General features: G+C 49.9%; 1 protein-coding gene across 1 annotated transcript in view; it reads right to left on the reverse strand.

The window, feature by feature from the left end:
• The window catches only part of LOC140459634 (lysyl oxidase homolog 2-like), a 66,091-nt gene that overhangs the window by 42,547 nt on the left and 5,149 nt on the right, over window positions 1–18,395 (reverse strand). Inside the window, exons 2-3 of the mRNA XM_072553941.1 lie at window positions 13,655–14,033; window positions 11,713–11,888 (exon numbers count right to left, since the gene is read on the reverse strand). Of these exons, the coding sequence (XP_072410042.1) occupies window positions 11,713–11,888; window positions 13,655–13,955 (477 nt within the window). The 5' untranslated portion in view covers window positions 13,956–14,033. The remainder of the gene's footprint in view (window positions 1–11,712; window positions 11,889–13,654; window positions 14,034–18,395) is intronic.

Here is an 18,395-nt window from a genome sequence, read left to right on the forward strand (position 1 = left end):
AGCTGCGAGAATCCAAAACCTAATCTGGCCTCTGGCTTTCTCAGAATTCATCCAGATTGGACCACCCCCCACCCCCACCCTCCCCCAGCCTTTCTGCTGAATGTTGGCCCACACCACTCTCCGAGATCCCTCAGTCCCTGAGCACCAATCACAGAGATCTCTGCTACAAAGCACAGCCAGAGCTCACTGGCAAACATCTGAAACATTGTGGTTGTTAGCACAACAAGGAGGGAAGTGTGTTCACATTCAAATTTGTAAATGGTGGAAATCAATCTGTGGGAATTTCTACACACTGCACGCAAACTCGAGATGAGTCTCAACATCTCTGTTTGTCTTTATTCTTTCCCAAGTAAACAACTCGGGGATCTATCTAAATATTTGATGAATTGGACACTTGGCTGAATATTGAGACAAGTCATTTGTTCAGCTCCTTGATTTCCCCAATTAATTTCCCCCTCTGCACCAGAGCAAGTTGTGTTTCAATGGGAACTGCATACACACACACACACACACAGTCCATGCCCCTCATAATTTTCTACATCGCTTCATTTCTATCTCTGGTGACCGAATCAACACGGACATTTACTACAAACCGACTGACTCCCACAGCTACCTAGACTACACCTTCTCCCACCCTGCCCCCTGTAAAAACGCAATCCCATATTCCCAATTCCTTCGCCTCCGCTGCATCTGCTCCCAGGAGGACCAGTTCCAATACCGAACAACCCAGATGGCCTCCTTCTTCAAAGACCACAATTTCCCCTCAGACGTGATCGACAATGCTCTCCACCACATCTCCTCCACTTTCCGCTCCTCTACCCTTGAGCCCCGCCCCTCCAATCGCCACCAGGACAGAACCCCACTGGTCCTCACCTACCACCCCACCAACCTCCATATACAGCGTGTAATCCGTCGTCATTTCCGCCACCTCCAAACGGAACCCACCACCAGGAAATACATATTTCCCTCCCCTCCCCTATCAGCATTCCAAAAAGAACACTCCCTCTGTAACTCCCTCGTCAGGTCCACACCCCCCACCAACCCAACCTCCACTCCCGGCACCTTCCCCTGCAACCGCAAGAAGTGCAAAACTTGCGCCCACACCTCCCCCCTCATCTCCCTCCAAGCCCCCAAGGGATCCTTCCATATCCGTCACAAATTCACCTGCACCTCCACACACATCATTTACTGCATCCGCTGCACCCGATGGTGGCCTCCTCTATATTGGGGAGACAGGCCGCCTACTTGCAGAACGTTTCTCAGAACACCTCTGGGACACCCGCACCAACCAACCCCACCGCCCCGGCTCAACACTTCAACTCCCCCTCCCACTCCACCAAGAACATGCAGGTCCTTGGACTCCTCCATCGTCAGACCATAGCAACACGACGGCTGGAGGAAGAGCGCCTCATCTTCCGCCTGGGAACCCTCCAACCACAAGGGATGAACTCAGATTTCTCCAGTTTCCTCATTTCCCCTCCCTCCACCTTGTCTCAGTCCCAACCCTCGAACTCAGCACCGCCTTCCTAACCTGCAATCTTCTTCCTGACCTCTCCGCCCCCACCCCCTCTCCGGCCTATCACCCTCACCTTAACCTCCTTCCACCTATTGCATTTCCAACGCCCCTCTCCCAAGTCCCTCCTCCCTACCTTTTATCTTAGCCTGCTTCGCACCCCTCCTCATTCCTGGAGAAGGGCTTATGCCCGATACGTCGATTCTCCTGCTCCTTGGATGCTGCCTGACCTGCTGCGCTTTTCCAGCAACACATTTTCAGCTCCTTTTACATCTCTATCAAGTCAACCTTCTCTGCTCTGAAGAAAACAGCCTTAGCTTATCCAGCCTCTCTTTACAGCTAAATGGCTCCAACCCATGCAAATCACAAACAAAAACAGAAAGTGCTGGAAAAGCTCAGAAGGACTGGCAGCATCTGTGAAGAGAAATCAGTTTCAAGTCCAGTGACCCTTCCTCAGAATTCGGTTCTCAAAATGTCAACTCTAACATCCTGGTGAATCCCCTGTGCATCCCCTTCAGTCCAATCCCATCCTTCCTAGAGTGTGGGAACCAGAACTGCACACAGGGATCCCTAAGGCTGTCACCTTCAGGGATCTGTGACCAAGCTCCCCATAACATTCCTCTGTTCCTCTTCACTTCCTAGCATCCTGCCATTGATGATATTAAATGTTTCCTGTCATATTAAACCATCAGCTACCAGTTGGGATCCCACCTATTTTTTTAGTCAGTGTTTAGGCAGCGTCAAACCTTTTCACTTGACAACCGTCTTAAAGTATATATTCACTGTTTGTCAAGCTTTGCAGGAACATAACCCTCCCTGCAGAATAGCAGGATTTGACTGCGGTTCGAACTGAACTATTTGCCAGTTCATCATCGCTGCGAATCTATGAAGGAAAAGTGTCTGGGAGCCTGAACCAGCCCAGAGTCCTTGTACAATGGAAAACAGATGCTCGCTGGCAAGTCTCCAAGAGATTACATGAGTGCAACGTTTTTGGGAGAAGTGGGGGATGGAGAGAAAAAGCCCATTTTCTCCATGATTAATGCTCAGAAAAATGCATCTCAACACTGTGACCTCTGACCCTGAGAAACCGTGTGCAGTGCTGTGAGGAATACCTTGAAACGTTCCAGCAGCCAGCTCAAATGTCATTCTGAACATTCCAAGCACTTCTCAGGAACACGTTTGCACAAACATTCCCCCCCACAGCAGTTTCCAGCGCAGACTGAGTGCTCTCTCAGTACACTGGGACACCACAGGTCTGGCCCATGACATGGTGTTCGGTTCAGCCAGCTGACCGGGTGGTTACTTTGGGATACACCAACCTCACGGGTTCGATTCCCGAACTGGCTGGGGTCGCTGTGAAAATCCCAGCTTGTTAGCCCGAGGTTAAACTCAGCACCGGGCTCCTCATTGTGGGAGCGGGCTTCCCACTGCAGGGACTGCACCCGGCTGTGCAGGCACACCAAAGGGGGACACACTCCTGCATCAGGGGAGATTGATTGTCGCTCTTGCCTCAAGCACACTCTCCCAGTCATTCCCAGGCTTCACAAGGGTCAGAGACAGGTCACTGGCCCAGTGTTTCCAGCACACTCCGAACAGGACTGGACAGGAGGGGTGATCCCAAAAGTGAAGGGAGTCCAGAAGTAGGAGCCAAGGACAAGGGGGAAACCATTTCAGACTGAGATGGAGGGAAATGTCTCCATCCAAGGACAGCACTGAGGCTGTGCAATTCACAACCACAGAGAGGTGGGTGAGGGCAAAACAATGCACCTTTTTAAGGACGAGGAACATGGAGTTCTTGAGGCTGAAAGGGATCAAGGGATTGAGGTGGGATTGAGTGATCTTATTGACCAGCAGAGCAGGCTGGAAGGGCCAAATGGCCTACTCCTGCTCCCATCTTCGACATTTCTCCACTTCCGTGAGATATCCGACGGCCGGAGATTCCTTTTCCACTAGGCGCCCATATATTCAGGGGACAGCTTCCTCTCAGAGACAGGAAGGATGCTGCTTTTCAAGTGACCACATGTGATTTCAGAGCCGATGTCAAGCTTGACTCGTGAGCGGGGCACTGACGTAAGGCCACCCAACAATGACTGGGCACATGCCCCATCACCCCCTGGAAATTCCCCACCGAGCCACTCACCATCCTGACTTGGAAATACATCGCCGTTCCTTCACTGTCCCGTGGGTCACCATCCTGGAATTCCCTCTCTAAGGGCATTGTGGGTCAACCCACAGCACATGGACTGCAGCGGCTCAAGGAGGTAGCTTACCCCCACCTTCTCAAGGGGCAATTAGAGACGGGTATTGAACAGTGACCTTGCCAGTCAAAGTCTCTTCCCAGAAACACAAGGAAAATGTTAAAGGTTGAAAGGGAAATCGGGGGGGAGCTGGGGATTTCTCCTTCCCTGTGCCCACACAAAGCAGCCAACTACAACAGCCTCTGCTGGGTCTAAGTGTCGAACACAGATGCTGAGATGGGGCTGTTCTTGGAGCTAACAGAAGTCCCTTCTCCAGGGTTCTCTGTCACCATTCCTCATGACATCTGCCCACATCCATCCCTCATGTCCATCTATCGTTGACATCGTTCTCCATGAAGAAGCAGTCTTTTCTGTGCTGAGTGCTGACTGGGATCTGATGAGAGGCACCACCGTTGTTTGCACTGTAGCCTCAGGGCTGTTCACACGCAGGCTGGGCACGTGGATGGCTTCCGTCTGTCACAGACAGGCCCTATCTGACCAAGTGTGTGGGTCACCGCTCTCATCATAATGTCCTGTTCCCAGAACTGTCACAGGGTACAGCACAAACAAACTAACAATCTGCTGAGTGGATCGCCGCTCATACAGACCCCAATTCAGACTGCTGGCATCTATCCCAGCCTCCAGTCTGAGAGACCGTCGTCTGCCGATCTGTTGAGCTTCTCGGCTCCCACAGAAATTCAAGTCCCAGTGTGATGTGACGAGGAGAAAATGCCAACATGGTCACACCTGGATTTGGATAGCGGTGAAAGGTGAGGGAGAGACGTCCGAACGGAGGAGTGTATTCTGAGGATGGAACCCAACCAGGAGCTGACTCAATGTGAAAGCACAGGGAAGAAAGAGGACAGGCCAGATCTGTTCATGCAGAGCCTCCATCCTCCTGGCCACGTGCAGCTGTGTCAATACCAAGCAATGGTGGATCACTGGAAATGTTTGAGACAGCTGCTTTTCAGTCCAGGAGGCATCTGTGACCTGTGGTTAATTCCACGTATAAAGAAACAGAGAGTGAGACGGCGAGAGAGAGAGAGAGAGAGAGAGAGAGAGTGTGAGAGAGAGACAAACAAACAGGGAGAGACACAATGATGATCAAAGAGCAGATGGAGTTAAACAAATACAGGGTGAGAGGGAAACCAACAGTATGATACTAAAGAACTTATCAAATGAGGTGTGACTGAGTTTTTTTAACAAGAAGGTACATGTTTCTGAGCAGTCTCACTGGCTGGAGAGAGTGATGTTAACCTTGAGCAATGTCAAACTTTCCCATCAAACAACTCAAAACATTTTTCAAGTTTTTCTACTGTAACCCCCCTCTGTACTTACCAACAAATTATTTCAGTCAAATGAAACTGTTTCAAACTATTTCAGAACCATTGCTTTTGACTTCTAGGTGTGCTGTCTGTGAGGTTACTCTAATCCGATTGGCTGTTTACATTGCTCAGCTACAAGCCTGAGATTCCCTTGACCTGACACCAGTTCCAAAAGGTTATCAGGGAAATTCAGGGATCGTGAATTCAATGTGGCTTGTTTCCATCAAGGTTAGTCACAAACATCTTAGCGCAAGCTGAAAGAACAGCATCTCGGTTTCTGTTTGGGAACTCTACAACCTTCTGGACACAATATCGAGTTCAACTATTTTAGAGCTTGAAACAACTTCTCCCATGTCCTTGAACTCAAACCCCACACACCAGGCCTTGTGATCACGTGGTCAGCTATTACCCACAACTCATTGTAGCCACCATTCGTAGCTATTCACCTTCCTTGGATGATTTTTATCCACTCCTTTATCTGTCCAACTTCTCTCCTCTCGCTCTTTGGGCTCTATCCCCACCTGTCATTTACTCCTTACCCCCTTCCCCTGACCCTATCTTCTGCAGAAATACCAACTTCTTCCTCGTTACCATCAGTTCTGAGGAAGGTTCACTGGACCCAAAATGTTAACTCTGCTTTCATGCCATAGATGCTGCCAGACCAGCTGAGCTTTTCCAGCAATTTCTGTTTTTTGTTGGTCACAAGTGCTGCCCCTTTGCTTCTGAGCATGGAATGGGGCCATTATGTTCAATGTTAATTGTCTCAATTCCTCACTTGTCATGCTGTTGCAGAGCAGGATAAAAAGGAGCGCACATAACAGCAGATTCTTCCAGCAACCAGACAATTTGGAAGGAATGCAGTTCTGGCTGCGGTTGCCTCTGACATTTTTGTGCACGGGAATCATTACGGGAATGGCATCTAAAGGAAAACAGCCAGTGAATGGCTTCGGAACCAGGGGCTGAAAACAATCTCCCCCCAGGTGTAACTCGGTGCTCGGAGTTTGCTCAGAGAACAATGACTTTTGGTCGATCACTCTGTCTGCGATAGTGGTGGAAAACTGGCAAGCTGACCAGATAGTGAAGCTAATGCAACAACTGGGAAGTGCAGATGCACAAATCCAGATTGCTGCTTGCGTCTGTTCAAACGAGGCAGGGGGGGACTTAATTCGGCTCCTCAAGCTAAACAGCCCACCCTTCTCTCTTGACTGTTTGATGATCGGAAGCTGAACTCCAACTGCCTGAATTGCGTAGCCCTGAGTGCCCACACCAGACAGAAAACTATTCAGCTCGGCTTGGGAAATTCACTCTTCCCACCACTTCAGTGGGAAAAGGACAGACACTTCCACATTCCCAGCTCCCCAGAAGTGGACAGAGTGAAAGAATCAGGAGCATGTTGGATTGCAACACCGTCGGTTTCTGAACTAACTGACCAAAGGAACCCAAAGGCACGTTAACGAAACTTCAAAGACATCAATAAGCATGCACTGCCTCTCATGGACAAACAGCTGGACAGAAACTCCATGCATCATTGCTGGCCCATTCCCTGGGCCTCAGTCCAAACTGCTGACTCTCATGTCGTCTCCTGACCTCCTCTATGAATAAAGTAACCATGCAGAGTGTTGGTCTAAAGATTTGCCACAACGGACACTCGGCATGCAGGGAAGTCAGATCTACGTACAGAAGGTTCCTCTGAGAACACCTTCCAAGTCCATGACAAGTACCATCAAGAAGGACAAGGGCAGCAGATACATGGCAACACCATCGCCAGCAAGTTCACCTCCAAGTCACTCACTGTTCTGATTTGGAAATATATTCCTTCACTGTCGCTAGGTCGAAATCCTGGAATTTCCTCCCTCATATCACTGTGGGTCTACCTACAGTAGGTGGACTGCAGCTCACCCCCACCTTCTCATGGAGAGTTGAAGATGGGTAATAAATACTGGGCCAGCCAGTGACACCCACATCCCAAAAGATGCTCCAAGTGAAATTATCCCAATGCAGCGTTCCATTTCCCAGCAGCTAGCTCTCATGGGAATGCCAAGGAAAATGGGAGGAAGAGAAGCCTTCCTATCTGTTTTCACATTGGAATGACTCCATCTCATAATACACCTTATGCATGTGTATTTCAAGGTTTGGAGAATTCCTGAGATGGTGGACCTCTTTCAGATCCACAAAAGAAGCTTCTTCAAAACATGACCTTCCAAGGGAGTGAGTGGGTGAGTGAATAAGGAATCACAAGAACAGGGTGGCAAGCAATGCTTGTCCTTGGGGGGGGGGGGTCAGTACACATTGCTGCCCAAGGAGAAACCACCATCTTCAGAGGTCATGAAGAAGTTCCTTACTGCAAGGACAAGATCCCAGTGAGTAAACAGGAAAATGGGAGCAGAGAGGAGATAAGTGTCCTCTCTCAGGCCAACATCAACTCACTGGTTCTGATCAATGAGCTACATTAGGGTCGACCAGATGGTCCTGACACTGCTGGGGTGGCACGGTGGCTCAGTGGTTAGCACTGCTGCCTCACAGCACCAGGGATCTGGGTTCGACTCCTGCCTCGAGTGACTGTCTGTGTGGAGTTTGCACATTCTTCCCATGTTTGTGTGGGTTTCCTCCGGGTGCTCCGGTTTCCTCCCACAGCCCAAAGATGTACAGGTCAGGTGGATTGGCCATGCTAAATTGCCTGTACTGTTAGGTGCAGTTGTAAGGGATAATTATAGGGTGAGCAAATGAGTTTGGGTGGGTTGCTCTTCGGAGGGTCGGTGTGGACTTGTTGGACTGAAGGACCTGTTTTCACATCGTAGGGAATCTAATCTAATCACCACCCTCGGAGATCACACTCTCTCTCTCTCTCTCTATCTCTATCTCCTTCAAGCTTGGTCATGGTGAACAGTCACAAGGTGGGGCAGAGGTGAGTTTTAAGGGTCTGCTCAAAGCCTCCCTGAAGAAATGTAACCTTCCAATGGTGGGGGTGATGGGAAGCTCCTGCCCAATCAGGACCAAACTGTAGAAGGAGCATCCACAGAATGTCTCCAACTGGGCCAGCAGCAGGTACAGCGAGCATCCAACCCACACCTCCCCCCACCCCCTCCCCTGCTCTGACTCCCCCACCCCCCCACCCCCCTGGAGACACCATGTGTGGGCTGGATCCAACACTGGACTAGTCAGTGGTGCTCAGGGAAAGCAAGGCATCCTTGATCCTGATGGATGACCTGACAAGGAAGCTTGTTTACAATGGCAAAGGAACACAATGAGAGAACGTGGCTGTATATCCTGTTGGAGAAGGGGGTGAAATCCAGAACACTGAGGAATCATCTTCACACGAGATCCAGGTCATCACAGACTGACATCAGGATGCGTCACTCCCGGAAATCCAAAACCTGCTCTCCTTTGACAGGCTGATTCTTTCAGCACGAGATGGATGGGGTTTTGCTGGGTGGGTACAGATCCCAGATCAGGCACTAACATTACAAGCTGTAATGTTCTGTTATCCAAGGTAGCTCCCTGGTTTTCAGGCACTGTCCTGTCAGAATGGGGTCAGTACAGTGTGCTGAGTAGGTCAGCTGTTTCTATTTCATGTACGTACTGGTTCCAGACAATAGGTATGAGGGGGCTGGTTTTCAAATCTTGTAAACATAGTCAAGTGTTGTTAATAAATTTGATGATATGTGACTCAACAGATATGTAACTCACTGTGGTATGTGTTATATGAGCTAGTGTACTACATTCATCCACAGCCCTCAGGATTCACACCCATTTCCAGAGCTGGAAGTGCACTTGTCCACACGCCCTTGGGCAAGCATGGAATATCAGAGCAGCTAATATGCAAAGGTGTACAGGACATGGCTCACAGCATGAAAGGTCCCCAGCCTCAGCCACTATCTCACAGAAGGGTGGACACTAACAAATGGGAGTCGAGACTTGAGCAGGAACAGCATTCCCCTGAGAAGGCACGCACATGGAACCTGCCCCCATCCAGCATCGTTAAGACCAAAGGTCTCAATGCATTCCAGGGAATACAGGAAGGGAGAAAGGGACAGAAAGATATACGGAGGGGGTGTGGGGTGAAGTAGAGTGTGATGACAGTGAAGCAGGTAGGATGAACACCAGCGCTGCCTGGTTTCTGTGATCGGGTGGTATTTCCATCACAGCTGTTTACCTTCTGCAACATCCCAATCTCAAACCATCCTCTCAACAAAAAGAAAACAGTCACTCTTTCACATGGTTTCCCTCCCAGAGCAATAACTATTGCCTCGGAGTTAAACTCAGTGTCTTTCCCTTCAATGTTAGAGTCATGCAGTGTGGAAACAGGCCCTTCGGCCCACTATGTCCATGCTGACCTACAAACACCAAACTACACCCATCCCATTTCCCTGCCCTTGGTCCATTGCCTATTGTGCCTGACCATTTTCAATGCTTGTCCAGCTGCTTCTTCAATGCTGTGAGACTCTCTGCCTCCCCTGCTCTCTCAGGCAGCACGTTCGAGATTTCCACAATCCTCTGGGTGAAAAATACGTCGTCCTCGGATCCCCTCTAAAGTACTTACTACTCATCATAAACGCATCCCCTGTGGTCTTCGGCACGTCTGTCATGGGGGAAAAGGTTTCTTTTGATCTCCTCTGCCTATGCCTCTGATAATATTGTGCACCTCAAATCAGATAACTCCTCACACTCCTCTGATCCAGATAAAACAAACCCAGCCTCTCATAGCTACCTGGGATATATCTGATCAGGCCCTGGGCATATGTACACCTTAAAGGCCACTAAAACATCCATCACCTCCTCCTCGTTAACCTGAACATGTTCTAGAACCTCACCACCAGAACTGGAATCCCCAGCTACAATATCTTTTCCAATGTAAATACAGAGAAATATTCATTTATAGCCTCACCCCCATCCTCTGGCTCCAAGCCTAGGCTGCCCCTTGGTTTTCTAATAGATCCCTGGCAATCCTCTTGCTCTGAATTTACTGATAAAATGCCTTGGGGGTTTTCCTTCATCCTATCTGCTGTTGCCCCTCTTTTCTCTCCCTAGTTTCCTTTTGGAGCAACCTCCTCCACTCGCTGTACTTTTCGTGGGCCTCCCCAGTCTTTAACGTGCTGTCCCTGACACGTGCTTCCTTCATTTCTTTGACATCCTGGGTTCCCTGAGCTTGCTGCCCTTGCCTTTCCCTCTGACAGGAACACACTGATCCCGAATTCTCACGATAATGCTTTTGAAAGACTCCCACTTTCCTCATGCAGATTTACTTGTCAGCAGCTGCTCCCAGCCTACGTTTGCCAGATTCTGTCTAATGATAATGAAATTGGCATCCTCCCAACTCAGAATTATAACTTCTGCACTATCCTTGTCCCTTTCCCCAATTACGTTGAAACTTACAGTTATGATCATTGTCCCTGAAATCCTTGCTCTGTGATATTTCAACTACATTTCAGCTTCATTCCCTAGGATTAGGTGTAGCACTGCCCATCTTGGGTAGAACTACCTCTATACTCTCATAAAAAAACATTCCTGGATGCATTTGAAAATGTTCACCCCATCGAATTCTTTCACACACAAGCAATCCCAGTTATTGTTGGCAAAGTTGAAACCCCCCACTGTTATAGCCCTATTTCTCTAACACTCTGCTGTGATTTGCTCTCATATCTCCCTCTGACTGCTGGGAGGCCTGAAGGATAATCCCAGGAAAGTGATCATCCCTTGTTTTTTTATTTCTAAGCTCTACCTAGATGGCTGCATCTGAAGATCCTCCTGAGACAAACTCCCTCATTCCTGCAGTCTTGATCATCTCAATCAATAATATAACAACCCCACCTCTCTTACATTCCCCCACCCCCACCCCCCACCATCGTGCCTGAAACCTCCAAACCCTGGAACGTTGAGCTGACAATTGACAATGATGTAAAAGCCTGGTCATCGTTTGGCGAACTTTCAAATCCCCACTTTGGTTTTATTCATTCATGGGATGTGTGTGTCGCTGGATGAGCGAGCATTTATTCCCCATCCATAATTGCCCAGAGGGCAGTTTAGACTCAACCACCTTGGCTGTGGGCCTGGAGTCACACGTAGGCCAGACGAGGTAAGGATTGCAGTTTCCTTCCCTGAAGGTACATGACTGACAATCTACAATGGATTCATGGTCATCATTAGACTCTTAATTCCAGATTGCACCATCAGAATTCAAATTACACCATCTGCCGTTCCCAGATCATTACCTGGCTCTCTGGATGAACAGTCCAGTGACAATTCCGCCAGGCCATCACCTCCATGTATTTATTCCACCATCTGCCATGGTGAGTATTGACTGGCTTCACAAACCAAAACCTGGCAATCACTGGCAGCAGTCACTGGCTTCTTGCAGCCTTGGAACGGGAAGACAAATAATGTTGGGGCCACAGAGGCCTCACTGATTGGCTGGTCCGATGCTGCACCTTTTGCAATGCTCCCAGGACACAGCTGGTAACCACACCCCCCAACCCACCCACCTCGAATGGGTTTAGAGTGGAGGTGGACCTCCTGGCAACCTGGGAGCTATTAGAACCAGCTTTCACACCAGTAAATGAATGTACATTGTGAGTGCTGCACAGATGTTCATCACCAAGCCATCGTGTGTCCCAGCAAGGGTGGGCAAGGCTGCACTCACCTCAATATCGTTGAGGAGGGTGTTGAAGAACTTGAAGCCAGGTACTTTCTGCTCACTGCACACTACTCCAGCATCCTCTGTGTGCTTGCAATTGGTGATGCCCCAGCCATTGAAATCACAAGCTGCCAGAGTCTTCTCACTGCCAGTGCATCGGACATTATCGATCCAGATCCTGCCTGTATTGGAAAACAACGTCAACCCAGTTACTCTGCAGCACACAGAGGTCAGGTCCCACACTCTCCCACCACACAACGGGCTCCAAGGCGAGCTCCTGTGGGCTTAGGAAGTGCTCAGTCTTCCCCTTGCATCACGACGCACGAGCAGACCCATTCACTAATGGACCGCATGAGATCCAGAAACAACTGATCTGATGCCTGCAGCTTGCCTGCTGTAGCAAAGCTTAGCTGGTGCTTCCAGTTCGGACAGCACAGCTTCACATCTGACAATCGGAGCTCAGAAATTCCATCCAGTGGGACGGAGCGACGCTGCGCTGCAAAGGTTCGCTCAGTTCCTCCGCCCACAGACCTGCCAAGTTTCTCCAACACTCAGTGTCATCTCTTCCAGATCCGGTCAACCCAGGACAACAGAGGCAGTGGAACAGAGGGTGAACTCATCACTGGGAGTACATTCAGCTCCTTGGCAGGCCATCTCGCTGGTGTCTTCCAGCTGGACTCGCTGCTTTTGTGAAAGTTGTGTTCTTCTTGCAGACAGATGTTGGGAAATAGCTTAGAATGGGCTCGAGAGCCCTCGGGGTTGTTAGCAGAGGAAAGGGAAGGCACCCCAGGGGAGGTGTAGGGGGCTTACCAACACCACGTTCTCCCTTCCTCGGGGCCAGTCGAAGGAGGTTGATGGTTCAGGTCGGTGACGGAGAACGTGAGAGTTGTGAACCTTTGGAAACCTCCACCCCCACCACAGAGCATGTGTTGGATTACCGAGTCCAGCAGAGGCTGGGATGGAGAGGAGGTGGGAACCGATGGAACTCAGCAGCGGGTACTGTATATAGGGAACACTACCGTGCTGTGGGTTCAGCCCTGTCCTCAGTGAATGGTGCAGCAGGTTAGAGAAGGCGAATGGCCTCTCCGTTTTCTCAGCTCCTGCTCCGCAGCCTCACCCCAGGAAAAGCCTGGGGTTTCGGTTTTTCTGCCCCTTGTGAGGGAGCCCCAAACCTTTCTGCAAAAGTGAACAATGTCATGATATCCCGGGAAACATGGGAAATAGGAGGAACAGGAGTCGGCCATTCAGCCCTTCACAGCTGATCATCCAAATCAGTATACCGTTCCTGCTCCTCCCATATCCTTCAATCCCTTTAGCTCCATGTGCAATATCCAACTGCGAGAGTCATCCAGCAGGGAAACAGACCCTTCAGTCCAACTCGTTCATGCTGACTAGATATCCTACATTAATCTAGTCCCATTTGTCAGCTCCCGGCCTATATCCCTCCAAACCCTTCCTATTCATATACCCATCAAGATGCCTTTTAAATGCTGTAATTGTCCCAGCCTCCACCACTTCCTCTGGCAGCTCATTCCATACACGTACCACCCTCTGTGTGAAAAGTTGCCCCTTTGATCTCTTGTATATCTTTCCCCTCTCACCCTAAACATATATCCTCTAGTTCTGGACTCTTCCACTCCAGGGAAAAGACTTTGTCTATTCACCCTTTCATGTCCCTCATGATTTTGTAAACCTCTATAAGGTTATCCCTCAGCCTCGGACACTCCAGGGAAAACTGCCCCAGCCTATTCAGCATCACCCTCATGCTCAAACCCTCCAAGAGCTGGCAACATCCTTGTAAATCTTTTCTGCACCCTTTCAGAAACCTTTCCTAAAGCCTACCCCATGCCCTCAGAATGTGACCCTTTGGTTCTGGAATTGGCCAAGAGCAAAGACCTGGGTCTGCATCTAAATGCCCCATGATGTGGCTTCCCCAAGATCCAATTACCTTTGCCTCTGCCATACTGGGCCTTGGGGACCCAGCTCTCTGCGTGGAGGAAGCCCAGTTCCTTACAGATGACAGTGGCCGTTGATATGGAGAAATCGTCATCGCACACAGTGCCCCACTCGCCGTCGTAGTAGACCTCAACCCGCCCCTCGTTGGCCTTCTTCCTCCTACCAGCCAATCGGAGCTGAATCCTGGGAACCTGCTGCCCTTTGACCTCGGCCAAACAGTGGAGCTCCAAGGTGCAGTGGAGAAACACCAGGCAGGCCAAACAGTGACGGACAGCACAAAGGATGCTCCTCATCCTCCGTCACTTGCGCGAACCACCGAGGAAATCTTGGCCGTGTTCTTTGATCCGGAGTTTCAGAATGCTGTTGGTCTCCTGCAGAAAGGGGAAGCACAAACCAAGGTGAAAATATGGGCGGAAAGCAGAACCCACTGGCGTGTTGCTAATGCAGACATGTTCTGCTGAAGAGGTTTCACACCTGGGATTGTCACTGGACTGAGCCCAGCAGTTGTGTGCCCTCAGTTTCGACAGAAAGGATGCCCCACTCACTCTGGGTTTGTCTGACATGGGCACTAAGATGTTCAAGGTACCCGTGCTGTCCATTTGCAACATTTTCACGCCAGAGAGACACACGCTCAACAGAGAACACTTCGCATTTCCGTCTGACCCAGCCAGTATCTCAACAGGGTCCACACCACGTCAAGACAGACAACAAACTCAACATAACTGCGCCCCCCCCCCCCACCCCCACCCCACAACTGCCCATGTCAATGTGAGAGGCACACCATCAGCTGTCCCGGGCTGCAGGCTCCGATACAGAAAGATCGTGGGAGAGGTGGGAGAGGGAGGATGGAGAGGAGACAGAGGAGGGGAAGAAGGAAGAGGGAGTGAGGAGGGAAGAGTGGATGAGAGGAAGAAGGGTGGAGGAGGAGGTGGCTGAGTCTCAGTGATGGAAATGCTCCCAGTGGTTTTTGGCCAGGAACAAGCTGCAATGATTTGACTGAAACAGTTCCCCTCAGGTTGAAGGAGAGATTTGGAGGCAGTTTCATTGAAACGGAGACAGCAACATTTCAAAACTCAAGTTCCACGTCCCTGAGGCAGACCTTGATCAATGAGCAATCGAGAACTTAATTCCTGCACAGAAAGATCCCAATACAGAGCATCCTGTGACTCAATTTGGATTATTGCTCCCCACCACAGGCAAAGAACTCTGAAATACCTCCACTCACCTGCCCCTCACAATGTTTGAGATGTTAACAAGGGTGAGAAAGAGAGAGAGAGAGACAGAGACAGTGACACACACACACACAGAGAAAGAGACAGACAGGCAGACTGAGAGTGAAAGTGAATGTGAGAGAAAGACAGACAAAGTGAGAGAGAGTGAGTGAGAGAAAGAGAGAGAGAGAGAGAGAGAGAGAGCGCAGACAGATGGGGGGAGCGAGAGAGTGGACAGACAGGGAGAGAGCAGACCCAAACCTTGCTTGCTGGTGAGAAATTATCTTCTCTTTCTGGCGACATAGTCCCAGCTGTTGCACGGAAGACTGAAGCCTGAGGAGGAGATTGAGAAGTACAGCCTCCCTCACATTCACCTGGAGGTAGTGTTTTACTCGTCAGGAACTGGAATCTGCAACTCACTGCCTGTCAGGGTGGTCAAGGTGGAAACCCTCTCGACATGGTAGAAAGACTAAGATGATGTCTTGCCATGCCCGGACTGGCAAGGCTGTGGGCCAAGAGCTGGAAAATGGATTCGACTTGTTAGGCCGATATTTTTCTCTGGCGTATAATTGATGGGCCGAAGGGACGTTTTCTTGGCTGTTGACCTCTCTGACTCAATGACACCATTCCATTGATCAGGTCCCAGGGGCTTCAGGAATGAGAACTGCCTTTTCAGGACATCCCAAATCCATTGTAAAGATGTTAGCATTATTCAGCTCACAGGCAACATCTACAGCAGTCACCCCGGGGTACAGCACACACAAACTACACTGGACCACATCTTATTGTGGGGCACATCTTACACCAGATCACACGAGAGACAGCAACTACGTCGCAAAGTTCAAAGTGGGCCCCTTAAACGTCACCAATGAACTCTTCCTGAAACTCTGTCAGACCTGGTGCAGGATGTGGCTCACAGTTAGATGTGTTCCAACGAAGCTCATGTCTCCTCCCCTCAGCAGACTCGGTAAATATCCCACACGATCCACGGTACACCCAGCATTCTTCAGCTGATGTGCAGACTCAGAGACTTGGAAAGACGGGCAAAGGCTAATTCTCCAAAGGCGTGGACAGTCAGGTGACATCAATGGTGTTACGGAGATCACATGACAACAGGTTCTGGAGAAAAGCGATTCTGTGGATGGTCTTGTGGTAAACTCCAAAGTTAGAACAAAGTTCAGTGGAAAGGTAAGTATACCCACAGTGTGGACTGGAATACTCTGTTTATTCTCACTGAGGACTCAGCACCAGTCTGACCACATCACAAGCACTTGTTTTCTTTGGCTCTTCATTGTATTTCATTTCTTTTGGGTCTGGAGAGCAGTGAGGGAGGGGCAGGCTGGACACAGTGTAGAAAGCTTGCAGCAGGATCCCAGGCTGACTCCCACACCTATCCCAGACTCGCAGGCTGGGCCCAGACACCTGAAGGTGGAGAGGTGGTGGTCTCGTCCCCGTGCGGAGCTCCTCCTCGTCTTCGTCATCTGCATGTTCCAGCAGCCTGGCAGGTGATTTCATTCCGGAGTGGTGGCGTCACCTGGAATGTGGTCTTCTTTGGCGGAAGCTTCCGGTCTAGCATTCCAGCCCCCTGGCGTGCTGGTCTCATCCTGGCTGCATCTTCAGGTGGCGTTCCTTAATCACTTTTCCCCAAACCCAGGAGCTGTGAACTGAACCGTCATGAACTTGGTCTGAAATTTTACTTTTTCATCTGTTCAGGACCAGGCCAGATCATCTCAGAATATTTTCAGAAGGTAGCCCAGACCCTAATGTTTTCTTATTGTAAAGGTAGGTGTGAAGTGGATAGTCCAGGAGAGATACAGCTGGTCAAACCACTCGGCTTTAAGCAACACAGAATTTATTTACACGCTTTGCTTGAAACATGAACAAAATAAAGCTGAATTTAGAATAACTTCATTAATGGAAAACTGAACTGACCCAATACAGTAACTATTCCTAATTAACTGCTCCAATATAGTAACAAGACATAAACATACCCATTTACAGACAGGCAAGAGGCTAGAAGAACACAGAGGGCCAGGCAGCACCTGGAGGGGGAGAAGTCAACATTTTGGGTGTGACCCTTCTTCAGGACTTGGGGTGGGTGTAGAGGGAGCTGCAATAAAGGGGGTGATGGGAGCAGGGTGGTGAAGTGGGGATAGGTGAAGACAGGCAGAGGGTATGACCTGGTTGGTCAATGGGAGGGATGAATCTGGTTGGAGGCAGGGAGGAGGGCGGGGTGATTTGAAATTGGAGAACTCATTGTTGTAGGCTGCCCAGGAGGAAGATGAGGTGTTGTTCCTTCCATTTGCAGTTTGGGACATTGTGGCAATGGAGGAGTGAGTGGGAAGGGGAAGTAAAATGGCCGGTGACTGGGAGGTCCGGTCTGCCCGGTGGGCCCCTGGTGGGCCTGGCTCAGATATTTGATGAACCGTCCCCCAAGTTTACGTTTGGTCTCCCCCTTGTAGAGAAGGCTGCATTGGGAGCACCTGATGCAGTAAACTAGGTTGGAGGAGAGGCAGGTGATCCTCTGTCTCACCTGGATGGACTGTTTGGGGCCCTGGATGGAGGGGAGGGGATTGGAGTACTAGTACATTTTGCATCTTGTTGTGTTCTTCCAGCCTCCTGCCTGTCCAATTTGGATTCCAGCATCTGCAAGGATTTTTGGTCTATAAACATACTTCTTGGCAAAAAAGGTAAATTCAAACACAGATTCTTACAGGCAGGAGGGAACAGCATCCAGAGACAGAGACTTCAGATTCTCCTGGAATCACGTGTAACTGCTTCAGCTCAAAGAAACCAAGAGAAACCTGAACTGGGAGAACGAACCACTCCCCTTCCATTGTTAAACCAGACTTCGTGGCATCTCTGCCTTTGCAACATCTCTTCAAAGAAAGCCAAGGACAAAATAACCTTTTAAAAGTGACAGCACGGTCATTTGTCTTCTTCCATTAATGTAGGTGCCTCGGGTGGGGGCCGGGTGGGGGCCGGGGGGTGGGTGGGGGGGGGCGGGGTTGTCCACTTACAAAACTGGTCACTATTTTTCATGTAAAAGTAACATGCGACAACAAATTCTATTCCATTCCAGTTGGGCCACAGCACTCTTTCACAAACAGCAACGCGACTCACTGAGGTCTGTTGTGGGATAAAGACTGGGTAAGGAAGCCAGCCACATCTACCTTCCTCTCCTTGACCAGAGTGGCACGAGATCTTTGACACCCACCAGAAAAGGCTTTTGTGTGCCATCTCACGAAAGACTGCACCGCTGACGGTTCAGCACTCCCTCAGCACCACTGCTGATGGCAGTCGTTCAGATCGTGTGCTCGTGTTTCTGGACTTAACCTCTCACCAAGAACCTTCTAACCTGGAGGAGGGCATGTGTGACCACATACTGAACCACAGTGTGAAAGGCACATTTCAATCTGCATATGTACATGTGTGCAGGACGTCCATTGTAGGAGCCCGTGGAATTTTACATTCATCCACAATACACAATAGTCCTCTGCCCTATCCAGAGAGCACTGACTG

Source organism: Chiloscyllium punctatum, chromosome 35 (assembly GCF_047496795.1).
Source record: "Chiloscyllium punctatum isolate Juve2018m chromosome 35, sChiPun1.3, whole genome shotgun sequence".
Classification (NCBI taxonomy): Eukaryota; Metazoa; Chordata; class Chondrichthyes; order Orectolobiformes; family Hemiscylliidae; genus Chiloscyllium; species Chiloscyllium punctatum.